The 18,386-nt window shown below is 35.7% G+C and overlaps 3 protein-coding genes across 4 annotated transcripts; 1 reads left to right on the forward strand and 2 right to left on the reverse strand.

Moving 5' to 3' along the window:
* LOC18789756 (leucine-rich repeat receptor-like protein CLAVATA2) lies at window positions 2,242–5,397 on the reverse strand. Its single transcript, XM_020566565.1, has 3 exons — window positions 4,949–5,397; window positions 3,286–4,889; window positions 2,242–3,104 (listed from the first exon to the last, which is right to left on the reverse strand). The coding sequence occupies exons 1-3, from the start codon at window positions 5,395–5,397 to the stop codon at window positions 2,242–2,244; spliced, it is 2,916 nt and encodes a 971-aa protein (XP_020422154.1).
* Window positions 10,627–14,894, forward strand: LOC18793150 (protein AE7). 2 transcript variants are annotated; one of them, XM_020555928.1, is made up of 6 exons: window positions 10,627–10,917; window positions 11,826–11,957; window positions 12,149–12,254; window positions 12,351–12,450; window positions 14,226–14,271; window positions 14,421–14,894. In XM_020555928.1, the coding sequence occupies exons 2-6, from the start codon at window positions 11,831–11,833 to the stop codon at window positions 14,519–14,521; spliced, it is 480 nt and encodes a 159-aa protein (XP_020411517.1). In that variant the 5' UTR covers window positions 10,627–10,917; window positions 11,826–11,830; the 3' UTR covers window positions 14,522–14,894. The 2 variants fall into 2 exon arrangements, with proteins under 2 accessions (XP_020411517.1, XP_020411516.1); XM_020555927.1 differs by lacking the exon at window positions 10,627–10,917 and adding an exon at window positions 11,184–11,659 and having other exon boundaries at window positions 11,826–11,959; window positions 12,151–12,254.
* On the reverse strand, window positions 15,947–18,266 carry LOC18790055 (50S ribosomal protein L6, chloroplastic). The gene is made up of 3 exons (XM_007223863.2): window positions 18,002–18,266; window positions 17,049–17,357; window positions 15,947–16,404 (listed from the first exon to the last, which is right to left on the reverse strand). Exons 1-3 carry the CDS (start codon window positions 18,034–18,036, stop codon window positions 16,068–16,070), a joined length of 681 nt encoding a protein of 226 aa, XP_007223925.1. The 5' UTR covers window positions 18,037–18,266; the 3' UTR covers window positions 15,947–16,067.

Raw genomic sequence — 18,386 nt, forward strand, 5'->3', positions numbered from 1 at the left:
TTTCACAACTGAAATTAGTATGGCCACTTTTCATTGAAACCTCTCTTTTTTAAATATTAAAAAAAAATATTTAAAACAACTGACCAAAATGCAAAGATGCTACAAGCAAGTATATACAAGTGATATTAGGGGAGGGGGATTTGAACACAACATTAAGTGCAGGGGTAATTGTGTTTAATCACTTGAGCTACAAGCTTTGTGCAAGTATATTTTGTTTGGTGTGGTGACAATACAAATTTAACAAACATTTGCATTTGGATTTGGATGTAATTGTTTTTTTCGCAGTCGTTTGACACTTTCCAAGTTGTCTTGAGCAAGATTGAGACCTTACCTTAGCTATAGCTCATGAGAAGTGAGAAGAAAACAAGGCGTGGAATAATGGAATATGTTTTTGTCGTATTTCGCAGTTTCATTAACAAAACCAGGGAAAAGAGGTGCCCCATGAGTAGCCTGCTGCGGCCGAGTGCCATGGCATACACATAATAAACAATAACTAGATTTCGGAATTTGGATGCAATATACAATCGTCTCTTCTTGTTTTGTATAATTAGACTTGATATTTGCAGCTGTGGGACTGGATCCTTAATGTTTTGAGAACATTTTTGTAGTTTTATCAATATAATCTCATCCCTAGTTGTCGATGTTTTAGAAGCAGTATGTAATTTTGAGACCATCTGTAAGGTTTGAGGCAGTTGTCTTGTCTCTTCCACTTTTAGTGCATAGACAATTTCCTAGTTCAAATTAACTGAAAACAATGTTCTAAAAAAATTTATTTCAAATTTTTATGTTGGATATATTGGTAGTTTTACTAAGTCCTTAAACTAGTATCTTCATATATAATATTTGGTTTAAAGGCAGTGGTATTTGTTTGTCGATGATATTCAATCTGCATAATTTTCAGGCTTGCTTACAGTAAGAAGGGCCCTACTCTTGGGCCCATTATGATGAAGCGGCAAAAGTAAGTTATATTAATGCCTATTGTAGTAATTAAATGGAACAATCAAATAATTATTGCAACTACTCATTACCGTAATTAATGATGGATGTTGTGTGTTTTATGCAACGGTGTTTTGTAAGATGAGTTGGAGGAACTTGAGTAGAGGTAGCGGGATGCAGGTCGGAAGATGATGAATAAACAACCATGAAGGAGCAAGAAAAGCTGCGGAGGTTCAAAGTCCATTGTTGAATGTTTTGGTTTGGATGCAAACAGGTGGGGAAGCTAGAAGTAATAGGGCTAACAAAAATATTGAAAATTGGTTTATTTGCTGACTTTGGTGCCATTTTGTATTTATTGGGTGAAGAATATTGAAGAAAATATTTTGATGTGCTGGTGTAATTAAATTCACAATGGCATGCTCTAGATTTTGATGCTTTTTTTTTTCATGTTCTGATTGTACTAGAGTAATGAATGAATGTGCCATTGTTAAATTTCTTTGACCTAACTCCGTTTTAAGGGACTAAATATATACTAGATTTTATTATTTGTTGAATACATTAATGTGACTTGGTAAATATGATTGAATTGTGCCCAATTAAAATATTGGATAGCAGGTTTTGAGAGAATGAAAAGGAAATTAATTGGAAACAGAAAAAAAAAAAACCATAAATGTTTTGAAGGCACGAATGTGGGATGGGTTACAAATATATAATAAAATAATAAAATAATATAAAGGCACTGATATTTGTACCTAGGCAATGCATTAGTTACGGATGTATATGGAATTAATGTACGCGTATTGGGTGCTAGAAATGTGATGAGGTAAATGCACTGATGGTTTCATAAATAGAAGCATCTCTTTTTAACTTCATTTCTTATAAGATAGACAAGAGTGAGAAGAAAAGAAAAACAAATGTCAATATACCATCCTAGTTCCTTTGATTTATTTTATCAACGGCAAGTGCATATTAAATTAGTTACGATAGAAAGAAGCATACATGTAGTGTTATTGTTTTCTTTTTCTTTTTCCTTTGTTTTGACAATCTCGATAGTACAAGAGAAATTTATTGAAGAAATAAAAGAGTAACACCTGGATGGGACAAAAAGACCCAAAGCCCCTCATGAGAGACCTCAAAACACAAAGTGAGGAAAGCACACTAATACAAAACACGCCAAACCAAATAAAAAACTAGCAAAAGCAACAATTTAAAAGCTAAGACAAGTTTCGAAAGTAAGCTTCAACAGTAACAGTCGGACGAGTAGCCCACTAGAACACGCATGCACATTTTTATTTTCTCTTTGTATCATAATCTCCCTTGCCAACGAGCTACTTTCAGTGTAATTATTAAGGCTACTTTTCCTTTCACGTTGTCAAAGAATTTAAAATATGCATACCTCAATGGCTTCTTTAGGACCAACGTTCCACAAACAGCCCAAAAACCTATAATGAAACCAAGTGCCATGCCAACGTAAAACCAAAACATTTCGCTATCATCTTTACTATGATCTTCCAAAGTAAAAGTCTGTCTTGAACGTGTATCATCTCCAGGGCAAACAGTCGAAAGAGGAGCCCCACACAATAACGGATTGCTTTCATAAATAGATGGATCATTGAGGGTTTGGAGTTGGTTTCCCAAAGGTATATTTCCAATCAAGTTGTTGTAAGATAAGTTGAAGTGAGATATGAAGGTTAAAGAAGAAAAGTTTTGAGGGATATGTCCTGAAAGCTGGTTGTGTGAGAGATCAAGAGTTTCAAGCCAACGTAATTTTCCGATGCTTGAAGGAATCTCTCCAGTTAATCGATTCATCGACAAGTTCAATGTATTCAATCCAACCAGACTGCCTACTTGTTCAGGGATTTCACCTTCAAAATTGTTTGACGAAAGATCAATCAAGTTTCCCCACGAGGCTAACTGGTCATCTCTATATTCGAGCTCTTCCCCTTTTGACGTTATTGTTATTTGTCCATTATATGTATCAAAGCCCGGGAAACCCATGATTACACCTTTAACTTCGACTAGAGTAGTCATATTTTTCAAACACTTGGGAATGGTCCTTGAAAAGTTGTTGTGAGAAAGGTCTAGGACGCGAAGGCTAACAAGATTGCAGAAATGGTTAGGGATATGCCCACTTAAAAGGTTGGATCGCAGTTGTAACACTATCAATCCTGATACTTTTGATCCAAGCCATAAAGGTATATGTTTCCAGTGAATTTGTTGTGTCCAAGATTAAGTATGATCAAATCAGTCAATTTTGCAAGGAAAAAGGAATCTCACCACCAAAATTATTATTATTCACCTTAAAATGTTGAAGAGAAATTGAGATATCCATTAAACTCGGAATATTACCAGAAAGATTGTTGTGTGAGACATCAATACTGACTATATGCCACGAACTCCACCGTTGATGGAACTCTCCAAATAGTTGATTGTTTCTTAGCGAAATGACTCCCATATCCTTCATGTTGCAAATAGAGAGTGAAATAGTACCATTCAAATAATTCTCAGAAACATGAAGATGAGTCAATTCGGGCATCAATTGATCTAAATTGGAGGGAATTGGCCCGGAAAATAAATTGCTTTGAAGATCTAAGAAAGAGGCATTAGTGGGCCAAATTGGAAGTGGGCCCTCCAATTGATTACGACCCAAATTGATACGAGATAGCTTGGGAAACTTCAATTGTAATGGAAGCCTTCCACTGAAGTTGTTGTAAGATAAATCCAAAAGTTTGACTTGAGAAGATATCTTCGACAACCATTCCTCTGGTATGGAATCCGAGATGAAAGTATTACGAAGGCTGACATATACTAGTTCAGTTTGAGATTGAAGCAATACCCAAAAACCATGACCTACTCTGCAGTCTCCAATGTTAAGTGTGTGGAGCTTGAAAGGAGGGACCCAATCATAAGCCACATTTAAAACGAGGGACATGGGCTTTCCATTTATCATATTGGATATTGAAATGGCTTTTAATTTGGTGAGATTTATGAAATGGGCTTCCGTTAGAATGCCTTCCCATGAATTCCAAGAAAGATCTAGTTTAACTAGCTCGGAGAGTTTTCCCAAACTTTCTGGAATTGAGCCGTTCATATTATTACTAGACAGGTCCAATGTTTTCAAGGATGACAAGTTTCCGATAGATTCTGGAATGGAACCCCAAAGAAAGAGATTCTCGAGGTTAAGATGCTGCAAACTTGTTAACATTCCTAAGGAGTCCGGCAGTTGGCCTTCGAGCCCACAAGAAGACAAATCTAGTAATTCTAATGCTATTGTATTATTTGGACAGTTTGACAAACTCCCCCAAAACTCTTCAATTTTCTCACCATAAAATTCGTTCCTACTAAGACTTAAAAACTTCAGTTTGCACATATTTCCAATGACTCTGGGAATTCGACCCTTGAGGCCCAAATAAGTTAAATCTAGGTATTCCAGGGATTTGAGGCTTGCAAGTTCATCGGGAAAAGGACCACCGAAAGAATTCTTGCTTAAATCAAGTTTTCTGAGGTTGGTAAGATTGAAAAGCCAGCTGGGAGATGAAGAAGTATTGAACGAATTATATGACAAATCAAGGACCGAAAGTGAGGTGAAGTTAATCTTCTGTAGTGATAGTGGAAGGCTTTCAAACAAGCAACCAGATAAGTGTAACTCCAGTAAGGAAGGAAGCATGTTAACATGATGCAGCCAATTTGGAACTCCTGTGCTGCTAAGATTCACTCTATTGAGATTGAGGTATTTTAGGGAAGAGAGATGTGAAAGCCAATTCAAGCTTTTGGAATGCATTGAGCTAACATAATCAGAAGAGATATCAATATCAAGATAGTTCAATTTTGACAATTTACTGAGAGAATGGGGAATCTCTCCCGAAAATGATGCATGAGATATATTGAGATACCTCAGACTTTTAAGCTCCCCAAAGAACTTAGGAATGTGAATCCCATCAAAATCATTGTAGCTTAGATCCAGATAATTTAAATATTTCAAGCTAAGCAAAGAAGGATTTATCTTACCAACCTCCTCATGATAAGCAAAATGATGCATGTGAATCCCAAATAAGACTCCTCATGATAAGCCAACTCGTCCCGCCTTTCATCATACCTCCAAACATATGAATGTGGATCCTGGATGTTGAAATCTTCAGTTTTCCAGTCATATGGATTTCGGAGGTTCAGCTTGGCCACGTGACCATTGCGGTTACACGAAATCCCTTGCCATTGACAGCAATCGCGACCCGCCCAAGAAGAAAGCCTTCCAGAGGGATCCTTGAGATCCTGTTTAAAACTGAGAAGCGCACTTCTCTCTTCCTCGATGCATGATCTCACACTACCAGTGCTTGGAACTCCATCAACCAAACAGAAACAGAAGTGACTGCTAGTGTGCAGACATGAAGATGCCAAAAACAAAAGGAACAAAAAGTGAGAAATATAGAGAGGGTTGAATAAGTTTGAATACGAAGTATCCATTATGCAAATAAAGTTTCTCTCAATTTGTTTGTTGCAGACGGCTACTCAATGAGTGAACTCATATATAGTTAAGGAACGTCTTCTACAAGTTTGCAAGCATTTTTCCTTATCATCTTTGCTGTTAGACCTGCGAATAACGTGAAAGAAGGGCAAGACTTCTCCAATGTGTCCCACCCAGCAATTGCAAAGAACTTTAATCTAGGTTCTTATTCATCGTCTGATCCTTCTCTTTTTTTCTTTTTTTCTTTTTTTTTTGGTCTACATTATATACTAGCCTCTCCGCACGCTCTTCCGTGCATGCGAGAGTTATATTTTAAAAAAAATTTAATTTATTTGAGAATTAAAAAAAGATAATGGGTAGTTATGTTCCATAAAAATAGGATCCATTATTTGATTTTTCTTTAATTTTAATTTTTTCAATGGGTCAGTTTTATCCTTATTTAAAATAAAAAAAAGTAATTAAAGCTTAGTGTAATTATTGCCGTATGGTTTGAATATACTCGTTGTTCCTTTTAAAAAATAAGAATATACTCCTTTTTTTTAAAAAAAATTTGACTACTTGATCATTTCGTAATTTAATTTCCAAATTGATAGCTTATTTATTTCCTTTTATTTATACAGATTCCAAATCTAATAATGGTTATGGTTTGAAATTAATTTGTGGGTGAACATAAAAGAGAGAAAGAGAAAGTAGCCCAATATCCTAGAGAAATTAGCCCAACACCTCAACAAAATAGGCCAACACTTGGTGAGGTTAGCCCATTTATTTGATAAACCAACTCATTATCCTAAACCCTAAACCCTAAGACCTGCAAAAGCCTCAGCACTTGGCTGAAAAACAAAAGCCACAAAGGGAGCAAGGATGTCCACGTACGCAGAGTTGCTGGGAAGCTCCAGCATTTTTTTTGGGGGGGGGGGCATTCAAAGGACCAGGGGATTTTAGCGCCCATGATACCAGGAGGAAGGGCACCCTTCGAACCAGCATGTATACCCATTTCTTTCCTTCATCAATTTGGCCATGAAAGAAGGAAGGAAAGAAAGGAAAGGGCTGACTGAGAATAGGAGTTCTCCACTGAAGCAGCTGCGGGAAGAGCATTGAGCTCCCAAAAATCCCTGATTTTGTGAGATTGGGCAGAGGGGATTTTTACCATTATAAGATAAGTCAAAGGAAGGGAGAAGAAAGGAAGGGAAAAGCTTGGCCAAATTGGATAGAAACCATTAGGGTTTCTTGGAAAAGAATAGCTTCGAGCGACTATAAATAAGGCATCTTCTACCCAACAAATGGACAACCACATCCAGAGAGCAAGCTTCCTCTCTTACTTCCAAAACCCAGCAATTTCATGCTCAGTTCATCCTTCTCCCCTTTATTTTTCCCCTTGGTAGACTGTTTTGATATTTGACAGAACCTCTGTCGAGTTGCCGGAAAATCACTTAAGCCACCCATTGCCCTCTTCTTGTCTCTCCCCTCTTCTTAACCAAACCCTCTGATAATCCTTACCCCCCTTTTCTTAGAACCTCTATTTTTCATAGAAGCTCACAGCTCTCTCCTATTAAGGCTAAACTCATGACAACTTTGCTTCTATGCCATAAGTTCTCATGCCAAGCTAAGAATCTACCTGTAAGCACTAAGAATCCATCTGTACGCAGCCATTGTTTTTGTTAGTGAAGGTGACCAGGGTGTTTCCTAAGGTTTTACTATCCTTTTGAAACATTCTTGGGGTCTGATCTTTGAACTCAGACACAGGGGGTAATTTCATCTATTTTGTTCTTTACGGCATCCCAACCCATTTGTAGTTGCCGGAAGAAAAAAGCCCCTACAATGATATTACTCATTATGTGCTTCTTTCAGGGACTATTTTTCTAGTAATTAATGAACTAGGATTTTTGTTGACTATTTTGGAGGCCTTGGTTTTTTGCATCTATACTACTATGTCAATTGGCTTTCTTAAGAAAAGGAAAGAAACAGCCAATGAGAGAGAGTGGCTTTCTTAAGAAAAGGAAAGAAGTAGCCAATGAGAGAGAGAGAGAGAGAGGATGTGTACACTAGAGATCAAATCGATAAGCCTCAATGTGAACTGCAAAATGAGCTAGTAAATGGAAAATCTCTCTCACATACTTTTTATAAAAGATAATAGTAAATGTAAAAGCTAAAAGTAAATAGTATAATAATATTTTGTGAGGCAAATTAAGTGTGGATATTTGAACCGATGAACTGAATGGCGAGAAAAACCCGAAAAACATAGTGTTGACCAAAAAAATCAACCTAGGCTCAAAAACTGAACCAAACTTCTATGGATAAGTTTCTGTCCCAGTTCTTGTGTTATAAAAATGGTCTAAATTGAATGAGATCGATTATGTTATGTTTATTTATTTATATCCAAAAAAAAAATTTTTGAATACATGTGATAGTCTAAAACTGTAAGGGGATAAGGGTTTCTCACACACATTATAATGGAGCTATGATGGTTTAAACCAGATACCACTAGTCTACAAATCAAGGCCCTAAACCCTATTGGCATCCAAAATTATTAATAAGCCTAATTAATATTCAAATCATATTAGTAATTCCAAGTAATATTGAGATATTTAAGCCCAATTAATAGGCAAATGCGTCTTAGTTCCAATTGGCTAGAGGGATGTGCTTCCCACTCTGCACCCGAGTTCGAATCTCGCTCCCTGTAGTTTAAATTAGTTTCAAGTAGATTATTGCTTGTGTAAATTTTATAAAATAAAATTTTTTAAATTTTTTAAAAAAAAAAGAAAAAAAAAAGGCTTCTTAGATCTAAGTCCAAAACTATTAGCTGTCATTGGGTTTAGTCCATGCGTTTTAGGTTTTTTTTTTTTTTTTTTTGGAGGACCTTTCCTATTGAAAGAGGCAATAGCATATTAAACTCACACACACAACACGAATGCTAGGACTCGAACTAAGGACATTTATTACTTTTTTTGTAGTGTCGATTTTACCCTTTGAGGTAAATAAGGAAAACACATTGAAAATCTAAATTTAATGCATTATTTCCTTGTAATTGAATTTCATACTTTAAATTTTGAATTCTTTCCTTGATAATATTTACCTACTATATGGATAAAATACAATTTAATCAATGAAAAGTAAAGTCCCACATATTATACCAATCGATTAGACAAGCACCCACATGAAATTATATCCTTGACATACAAGTAAATAATGTTATTATTAGCAACAAAAAAAATTTAGTGATAAATAGTGTTACCTATAAGTTAGGAACATAAATTAGAAGACTATTATAAGTTAGGAACATAATTTAGAAGACTACCTATAAGTCATATACAAAAAATAGACAACTAAAATTGTATGTTACCTATAAAAAAATGTACATAAAATACTATTACACATTGTCGAAAATAAGAAAAAACACATATATAAGAGTATATAATATACCATAGGATGAACAACAACAAAATTGTTACCTAAACTCATGTGCATAAACTAAAACACCTACTATACATCAAGTCGGGAGCATAGAAAAACATACATATGTTACTTTACCTACACAATAAAGTAAACTTAGGAACATACAAACTGCCATAAGCATATAAAAAATAAAAAATAAAAAGATTAAAAAAGAAAATATGATATACCTATTCTGATGAGAAAAAAAAAAAAAAAGGTAACAAAGACAATGTTGTGTTAGTATTAGTACAACCTAAAGTAACCCATATAATAGGTACAATATCGAATGCACCAATTCTCTACCTAGGTACCTAGAAGAAGAAGATAGATGCATTAACATAGCAAAAAATAGATGAAGAAAAAAGAAGAAGAAGAATATTTATCTTAACATAGCAAAAAATTGATGAAGAAAAGATGAAGATGAAGAACAAAGAAGAAGGAAGAAGAATAAGAAAGAATAAAATGGAGACAAAGACAATATGCAAGTACAATTAAGATTTGTTTTTCTGTCTTGCATATTGTCTTTTTTTCATATAACCCATTATCATAATTGTAGTATCTCACAAAAATTCCAACATACTCGCATACGTTAATAAAAACAATATCAAATAATGTATAATTCAAAGTGATCACATATTAAGGTGATAAGAGCAAAAGAGAAAGTTGTTCATAAATCAAACTACATCAAAGAGTAAATCACAACTCCCTCGCCCCAAGTAAGAGAAGAACAAATGCTTTTCTCATAGCACCATCCAATGTCAGAAATGTTTTTTCATCACTTGCTTTCTCCAAAATTAGCCGTAGTGCGTTAATTTGGTTATTAATAGACAAGTCCATCTTTGCTTTTCTAATAGCAATTGACAAAGAAAAAAAAATGGTTCCTAGAATTCAGGTTCATACAATTTTAATTTTGTAATTTTACTCTCCTAGTCGTCAGGTATGTATGTATTCAACTAAACTACCAACACTAGCACAGTTGTTGGTTTTTGGACGAAAACTGGCAATACTCTAATACCAACAATCTAAATATTCCCACAACGTCGAATCACTATATCACATACAAAGAAAACATTCGATTAAAAAAATGCCAAAAAAGAAAAATTCATAACCTAATTTCCACTAAAAATTTGAAATATATAAAGCATATTAGAGAGAGTATGAAAAAGAGAGAGAGTGAGAGATGGATACCTGGAGAAGAGTGAAGAAAATAACCTGTGGAGAAGATAGCAGAGAACAACCCTAGGGAGAAGAAGATGAAAAGAGCGTCTGATTTTTTTTCGTAAAACGCGTGTTCTTTTTCCCTAGCCGTATAATTAAGCGTGTATTATCTAAACCGGAGTGTGTGAGTTGTATTAGTCAGTCAGGTAAGGAGAGTATTAAAAGCCCAACCCGTATAAAATAGTCGAGTAATTAAATAATACAAGTTGACACTAAACACCTGACATAGACTATTTACTTTTATCCATAATCTAATACGGTACACCAAACGAGCCCTATGCTCTAATAGACTAATATATAAAGGATGTTGGCTTTGAAGTTGGATTAATTACTTGGGTTTATGAGAGTTGGACTGACTAAAGGATAAGGATATTTTAAAAAAGAAATAATAAATTAATAGATTTGGTCCGATTCAATTTGAGCTTGTTTTTTAAACACAAAAATTAAAATTAAAACCAATCAAAACCGGTCCAGTTTCAAACCCAAGTTGAAGCCGTGCTTAGCCATGAAAATTAAACCTTTTTTTTTTTTTTTTCGAAATCGCAGGAATAACCACGGGTATTTACCATCGTACATGCTCTTAATTAAGTAAATTTGTAAAGGGTCCCATCAAGGTGGGCGCCACTTCTCTCAACCCGCAGCCACCAACGGCCTTTCTCTCTTTCTATCGCTCCGACCTCTCTCCCTCCCGGCCTCTCTCCTCGATTCCCTCTTGTCAATTTCTTCTCCCCCATTCACGCCTCGCCTTTTCTCTCTGTCTTTCAATCTCTCTCCTCTTACAAAATCTCAGTTTTTTATTTCTGGCAAGGGTCCTCTAGTCACTCTCCTCTTCTGCTCTCTGAAGTGTTTCGAAGAATCTACCTTTTCAGGTAATCTATCTCTTTTGTATCTAAATTCACCTTTTGAAACAGCAGATAGTTCTCGAATTTTATTTTGCAATCTTCTTTTTTTGGGGTTTTTAGTACTGGTATGTAAATCCCGCAGAAGAAAGAAAGTTATGCATTCTTTTCCTCATGTTAATGCATTTATTACTGTTATTTTCAATTGCTTTGTAGTTTCATTTTATTTCTGACTGTACAAGTATTAATCGGTGATGGTTTTCTCTATTAGTAGTTCTCAACTTTTCTTTTTAATTTTCTGGTTGAACCCTTGTTGAGTTTATTCTAGGTGTTCATTATTGCTGGTTCGTCTGGTTTTTTAGTTTAATTACATACGGTGACGTTCTTGCTCTGTGCTTCCATGTTTGATATTCTTCTGGGTTCAAGAAATTTGATCAATTTCTTGTTGCTCTATATTTTTTTTTTTCCAGAAACTCTCTGTGCTTTCCATGTTTGATATTGAAGGCATGTCATGCTGGTTTACAGGGTTGGATTTTGAAGCTCTTTCAAGTGATCATTAAGTTCAGTTAGTTGAGTGATTATAAAAAATCTCATGAATATATAGATTTTGTGATAGTAGTTTTGTTTGGGTATCTTGTTGATTGTACTTAAATGTCTTCCTCATTGTCTCTGTTTTGCTGGGTCGTATGGCTCTTGGTTCTGTTCGAGGACAATAAGAAAATAGCATCATATGATGAGATACAAAATTTCATCATGACACAATTTATTCTGAGTAAGATCCTGATCTTATGATAGACTAAGTATCATCTAGCAGCTCGTATGATAGATCTATATAATTTTTTATTCTTTGAAATTTCAGCTGTCTCATATCCATGTTTTTCACAGATTGGTTCATTTTTGTTTCTACGTTTGTTACTTTATTGATTTGTTTTCTCCAGGGAAAATGGTATCTGGGTTAATAAATGCAAATCCAGTCGTCTACGAAAAGAAAGAGCGTCGGGTTCGTAGTGTCCCAAGTGCTGCTGCAGATGAATACGCTGTTGAACCCATTGACCAACAAGAAATTTTTGATATCCTTTCTGTATAGTTGCACGCATGCATGTAACTTTATATGTACATGCAGAATCTAGTTATGTTCTGATGCCTTTTATGAATGAATATTAAGCTCTTCATCGGCTTAACCTATGACTTAGGCTTGAAAGTAGTTTTGTATTTTGACTTGTATGCCTATAGGAATTTAGTATTTCTTAACAATTCTTAAATCATATTAGAGATATAAAAGACCCGGAACACCCTTACTCTTTGGAAGAGCTCAAAGTAATTACAGAAGATGCAATTGACGTAGATGATAGTCGTGGCTCTGTCAGGTAGAAAAAAAATTGTATGCTCATTTAGAACAGTTTTTTTCCTAATTAATGTTTCGTTTTAAACCCTGTTGAATAAATGCTAATTGTTTTCTTCAGAGTCACATTTACTCCTACTGTGGAACATTGTAGTATGGCAACAGTTATTGGTCTTTGCTTACGTGTTAAACTCTTGAGGAGCCTGCCTTCTCGTTACAAGGTATGACCTTTATCTTCTTGTGATTGACTTTGTTTTACAATATTCTTGATGTACCATTTAATATAGGTGAAACTGGGAGTGCATATTAGGACTACGTCAAATATTTTCATTTGAATTCTGACCGTACTGTGTTATTGTTCTTTAAGCTGTTGAGTTGAGAGAAGAAGATAGCTGTCAGTTGACTTTATGAGACTTGGGGTAAAACTATAGAGGTTTGTTTGGAGAGCCATATTATTATGCGCTATGTGATTAGTATGGGGGGTGTAATATTCCAGATCATTTTTGGACACTTAATGCCTGAGTTGAGATTGGTCTTTTCTTTTCCAGCACTTTCTTTTGCTTGATATTTTGCATTTCTTTTCTACCGTGGATTTCCAATATTTTCATCTCAAGCATGTGTTTCTCTTTATACGTTTTCTGCACTACAGCTGTGCTTTCAACAAACTGAACTGAACTATCAAAGAAAATGACATTTGGAGTTGTCTTAATGTTAAAGGGAAACACTAAAATGCATTGGCAGAAAGTTTTGCCACAAGATTATTGTATGACTTGGTAAGAAATCAACTGTTTGAACATACGTGTAAAAGAGTTATGCACCATTTCTTAACTTGTGTGAATTAATTAGTGAGGAAGAAGGGAAAACGATGCTCCTGATGTGCTGCTCTACAATAGTATAATATTTTGACAAACCTTTCTTGTGTTGTTATTTTGTTTATTTTCTTTTTTGATGCTTGACTGGTTAACTGACCTTTTAGGTACTATAGCGCAAATAAATAAAAATGGTAGCAAAAATATCGGAGATATAGACTCTGGATATGGTGAATTGACCTCAAGGCCAGTATAGTATCTCTAATTAATGCCTAGAAGTTGGCAAAACTGCATAGGTTCTCAAATTTTGTTGAAAGTCATTAACAATTCCATTGCATCTTGCTCTTTGAGGGTGTTTTTGTGTCCAGTTATCTTATTTACTGTTTTGATAAAATGTTAAAGACTTTCTGAAGTTTGTGAAGATCTTTTAAAAACATTATTCGTATAGGTGTTTTCTAGGGAAAATGAGCCTTTAAGGGTCTCTTGGAGCTAGCTCTGTTAAAAAAGCATTAGTGTTAGAAGTGGTAATTGGTAGCTGTAATGGCTGTATCTTCTGATGTCCACTCTCGACATACAAGTAGTAGGTGTGCTTTTTGTGATGTATCATGAGATTATTGAAAATGGACACCAAAGCTTACTCTGGGTATGTGCACCTCTAAGAATATATGCTTATCGGACATGAAGGCAACACAAACGCACACTCAAGATATTTTTTACAACAACCACTTGATATCGAAAGTGAATTATGACCGAAAACAAGTAGTTAACTAACCCTCCTTCAACTTTCGTGTATTGTGAATTAGTCCATCATTTTCTCAGACTCTTACGATGCTATTCAGAGAGGATTCTTTTACAAACCTTTTGTTCCAAATATTGGAATAGCTCTATCATCTCAAGTTGTCAGTCAGTATTGTCTGCTACCTGTGATTCATGACCATTTATTGACTTCATGTTAGCCCTTGCTTGCCGTTTTCCGTTAGAAGGGTCATTGGCCCCCCCCCCCCCCCCCCCCCCTCCCAATTTTTTGTTGTTGTTATTTCTTCTCTCTGGTGCATGTAATTGATTTTTAAATTCTTTATTATTTTTTGGTGGAATTTTAAAGTCTCAGCCTTTCAAAAGAAAATCCAGAGATTCTGTTTTCTGGAAACATAATGCTTATTTTCTAACCTTTTTTTTCCTGTGGTCAGGTGGATATTAGGGTGGCACCCGGATCTCATGCAACTGAAGCTGCTGGTCTCTCTCTCTCTCTCTCTCTCTCTCTCTCTCTCTCTCTCTCTCATACACTAATGTTGTGGATGTTTTGAAGCATTGGTATTCTTAGTAAAAAAAATTCATAAATTTTAGTATGACCTTCATGCTTTTAATTTCTACTGTGTGTGTAGTTAATAAGCAACTGAATGATAAAGAACGGGTGGCAGCGGCATTGGAAAACCCAGGCCTTCTGGATATGGTTGACGAATGCCTTTCTCCTTCATATGAGTGAATGAGTCGCGTCATGCGTGTAAATGATGGAGTTAGGTTTGTAATCTCGATGAGCAACATCTGGAATGACCGGCTGGTCCAGTCATCAGTATACTATCTTTCTCCCATGTGATTCATGCATCTTGTGGCCGCTTCTGTTTTTATAATTTGAGTGGCCAGTTAAATGGGATTATATGGATTAAAAGAAATTATGTCCTTTGTTTAGATTTGAGCATTGTTTTCCTGTCCAATGATGTATTACCACAGCATAGCATTAGTTTTTGTGAATTTACTTTCTCTGCTTTCACCTTTATGCAAATTGACAGTTGAGGACATTATTTTACTCACCAGGTGACCTATTGCTATAGCTAAAACAATTTCATTTGTTTGGTTTATGTTTTACACTGCAATGGTGATGTATTTGGTGCACAAGGACTGCACATTTACCAGCTGATTAATTTAATATTTGGAAGTAAGTTTTTAAAACCCTGTATAAGCAAAAACACAGAAAATTGGTGTGTTTTGTCATTAGCTACTGAACATCCCTGTGTGTTCGGTGACCAGTTGGTGATCAATAGAGCATTTAATTTAGACCAATAGTTTAACACAAATTTTCACTTTCGTCCTTGTAGTTTCATTCCGTTTGTACCGTTAGTCTATTCCGTCGTATGAGGCAATTGCTTCCGGTTGTAGAAAATATAGGTTTATAATGCCAAACTCATGATGTTACAGCTCAATTTTGATTAGTAAGAACTATATTTCAACAAGCAAAACTCCCACACTGTTGTACTGTGATTGTTTGCTGTCCGATCTAAATTATGTTGGTTTGAATCGAGAAATCTTCATTCCAATCTTGTAATTCATTATCTGCTTTACTTACATTTCACTTATATTGACTGTTTATTTTACTTTATATTTGTTCTGGCTTGCTTTGGCTTTTACTATTTGTACTAGGGAAATATTGAAGTCCTCATTTTGCTCGAGGCATGGAAAAGAACTTATATTTGTTCAGTTTCCCACCTAAGTCACTGTTGTTTGATTCAGTTTTTGGCGCTCAATTTAATAGTTACACTATCATTGTGTTGAGGTTTTTACTTCCAATAGTGACACGCTTGCAATCTCAATAGCCAATCTCTAAATGGCCGGCAGATTTCGGGTAACATTATCAAACTTTGTGATTGGCTTGAAAAAATGGGTTTCTCAGATAACGAATAATTAAACTTCAATTTAATGGTGTCGGCCGGTGATCAAGGGCTTTGTGTTTTTCTAAGCGAGTTGGTTTGTCATTATTTACTTCATTTCCTCATGTTGTCTTCATTCGAATTCACCATGGCAGTTTCTTTTGTAATTCATTTGAATTTGGGTGCGCGAGTATCTTTGTTGTTCCAGTCTGCCTAGCTTTTATTTGCTACTAGAGAACTGGAATGGATCCAAGTAAACAGAATACTGAAAAAATTAAACACAAACTAACGATGAATTGCTTACGGTAAGTCAGTACATTCGAGAATTCTGACGCATATTTGACAAGCACAAATGTGAGAATACAAATATGAAACAATGTAAGGGTATTACTTTTTCTTTCCTGCTTTTCCCTCCTTTCTTCTTATAATTTCATCCGCATATTTCACACCCTTGCCTTTGTATGGTTCTGGGGGTCTCCATTTCCTGATCGACGCAGCAAACTGGCCAATAGCGCTCTTGTCATATCCACTGACAACGACTCTGGTATTCTCTTCCACCTTCACCTGTATGCCATCAGGAATATCCATCCTAACTGGATGGGAAAACCCAAGACTTAATACCAAGATCCTCCCTTCTAGGGTTGCTCGATAACCGACGCCAACTAATTGCAGCCTCTTCTCAAATCCTTTTGACACTCCCACCACCATATTGTCCGTCAGTGTCCTAAGAAAAAGTATTCAAATAGGAAAATAAGGGCCAGTTGAAAGAGGCTCAATAGCTTTTCGTAAATCTCAACCACCATGGTGTCTGTAACTATCCTAAGGGTCAGCCGGATTCTGTAAATCTCAAGTGAGACTTGTACATGTTCCTCTTACATGGCCAAACCACCAGCATTCATGTTGTACAGAAAATAAAAAATAAAGAATATTTTGGGAATAAAAGCATCATAACAACATGGCACATGAGAGAGAGAGAGAGAGAGAGAGAGAGAGAGAGAGAGGTTTCTTGATCATATAGCCTGCTTTAGATGCAAATTCAATGAAAAATTTCTCTTTTATTTTTTTCTTTGTTTTTCACAGAAAAGAAAGAAAGCAAAATAACCACTCGCCCCTTGGTCAAGTACTCATTCTACCTATGGCATGTGAAAGCAGACATCCAATCACAATACAGAATATCATAATAACCATTAACCACAAACCCTTTTCAATTCCCAATCTCGTTAAACTTATTCTTTTATAAGATCCATTATCATGATACTTGGAGCTCTAAGACATCACCAGAAAACATAATTGAAAGAACAAACCATGAAGAATAACGACGACTGATTTTTGTTCAAAGTGTATGGCTGAAGGATGGAAGAAATTTACCTGAAAAGCCCATGCATTTGATTGGCCCTTCTAGTCTCTAATGCCTTTCTGACCCTTAGAAACCCAGAATCCTCCTTTTGAACCAGCACTTCTCGTGGGTAAGTCATCGAAAGTTGCCCCAATGGTCCCTTTACTTCCAAAGCCTGACCTTCCAATTTGATTGACACATTGGATGGCACTTCAATAGGTTGCTTTCCAATGCGGGATTCCTTACATTCTATAGTCTTTTTCAAAAACCCAACATGAGTTACAGAAACACTACAAACAGAGAATCCATTTCTCTCGCCCAAAAAGGCAGACCGCAAATTGCTGAAACATGATAGGAAAAGAGCTCTTCACTAAATCAGAAATATTCCACTCCAATTGGTGAACTTACCATTAAATCAGAAAATGCTGAAAGTCAGGCAAACAAATTCCAATACTAGCTACTGAAAGTAATGAAAACTTTCAAAATATAAGAACACAATCTAAACACTAATTTCTCTAACTCTGTATTTGCATTGCAAATTTGTTTCTTATCTTTTTCATCAATTTTCCTTTCTTTTTCTCAACTTGTGTTTTCTTTATTAATATGCATTTACATTTGAGAATAAGGTTTTAGCTGGATATGTCCCTCTAGCCCCTAAATGTGTGTTTTTTGCTGAAAAAAGAATTATACTTAATAAACAAAATTAACTGGAAATGGTTTAGCCAACCCTAAAACCAAATCCTGCTATGTCCCCCTTACACAAAACCCATCATTATGCCATTACAAGCTGCTTGAAAAAGGCTTCAAATGGTAAAAAAAGATTCTAACTTTGCAAATTATTACCACACATTGTAACCCATATGCCATAACAATAAAAGGGCTCAATGCCATAAGCCCCAAAAAGAGAACAAATGAAACAATGCTCGAATTATTGAAGAGAAAAGTACAAGCAAACATGAAATTCCCAGTAGGGTTTGAAACTGACCTGGTTTGCAAAGATGAGGTAATTGAGGAAGCCATTCTTAAGAGCTTGATAGCATCAGCCTGAGAGAGAGAGAGAGAGAGAGAGAGAGAGAGAGAGGAGCTACTAACTGTGCAGCGTGAGAATGAGGAGATGAGGGGTTAAAGATTAGACGATTATGTGGTACAGTAGCTACACCGGTGGAGTCACTTTATCAACGGCTGGAATTCAATGTATCAATCCTATGGCTGAAAATGAATGAATCGGTAACTGGTTCAATTCTCCTGTGGCCATTTTCTCTTTGCCCTCCATATTCCCCTCCTTATTCTTCTGACAGCTGTCCTCTCACTAAATAAAATAAAATAAAAACCCGCAGTCTCCAGCAGCCGCCCATCACATCTACTCTACG

The sequence above is a fragment of the Prunus persica genome, chromosome G1 (assembly GCF_000346465.2).
Source record: "Prunus persica cultivar Lovell chromosome G1, Prunus_persica_NCBIv2, whole genome shotgun sequence".
NCBI lineage: Eukaryota > Viridiplantae > Streptophyta > Magnoliopsida > Rosales > Rosaceae > Prunus > Prunus persica.

Bases quoted from the DNA above. Each gene is read 5' to 3' on its own strand.
- LOC18789756 (XM_020566565.1), bottom strand. From the start codon at position 5,397: ATGGATACTTCGTATTCAAACTTATTCAACCCTCTCTATATTTCTCAC. The intron at 4,890-4,948 runs GTTGGTAAGATA...TCTGGATCTAAG, and splicing joins ATTTTGCTTATCATGAGGAG to CTACAATGATTTTGATGGGA. The intron at 3,105-3,285 runs GTAATATTCCGA...CAAAAGTATCAG, and splicing joins CTCACACAACAATCTTTCTG to GATTGATAGTGTTACAACTG.
- LOC18793150 (XM_020555927.1), top strand. From the start codon at position 11,539: ATGTCTTCCTCATTGTCTCTGTTTTGCTGGGTCGTATGGCTCTTGGTT. The intron at 12,451-14,225 runs GTATGACCTTTA...TCCTGTGGTCAG, and splicing joins GCCTGCCTTCTCGTTACAAG to GTGGATATTAGGGTGGCACC. The intron at 14,272-14,420 runs GTCTCTCTCTCT...CTGTGTGTGTAG, and splicing joins TCATGCAACTGAAGCTGCTG to TTAATAAGCAACTGAATGAT.
- LOC18790055 (XM_007223863.2), bottom strand. From the start codon at position 18,036: ATGGCTTCCTCAATTACCTCATCTTTGCAAACCAG. The intron at 17,358-18,001 runs GTCAGTTTCAAA...ATCATGTTTCAG, and splicing joins ACCTCATCTTTGCAAACCAG to CAATTTGCGGTCTGCCTTTT. The intron at 16,405-17,048 runs GTAAATTTCTTC...ACTTTTTCTTAG, and splicing joins CAAATGCATGGGCTTTTCAG to GACACTGACGGACAATATGG.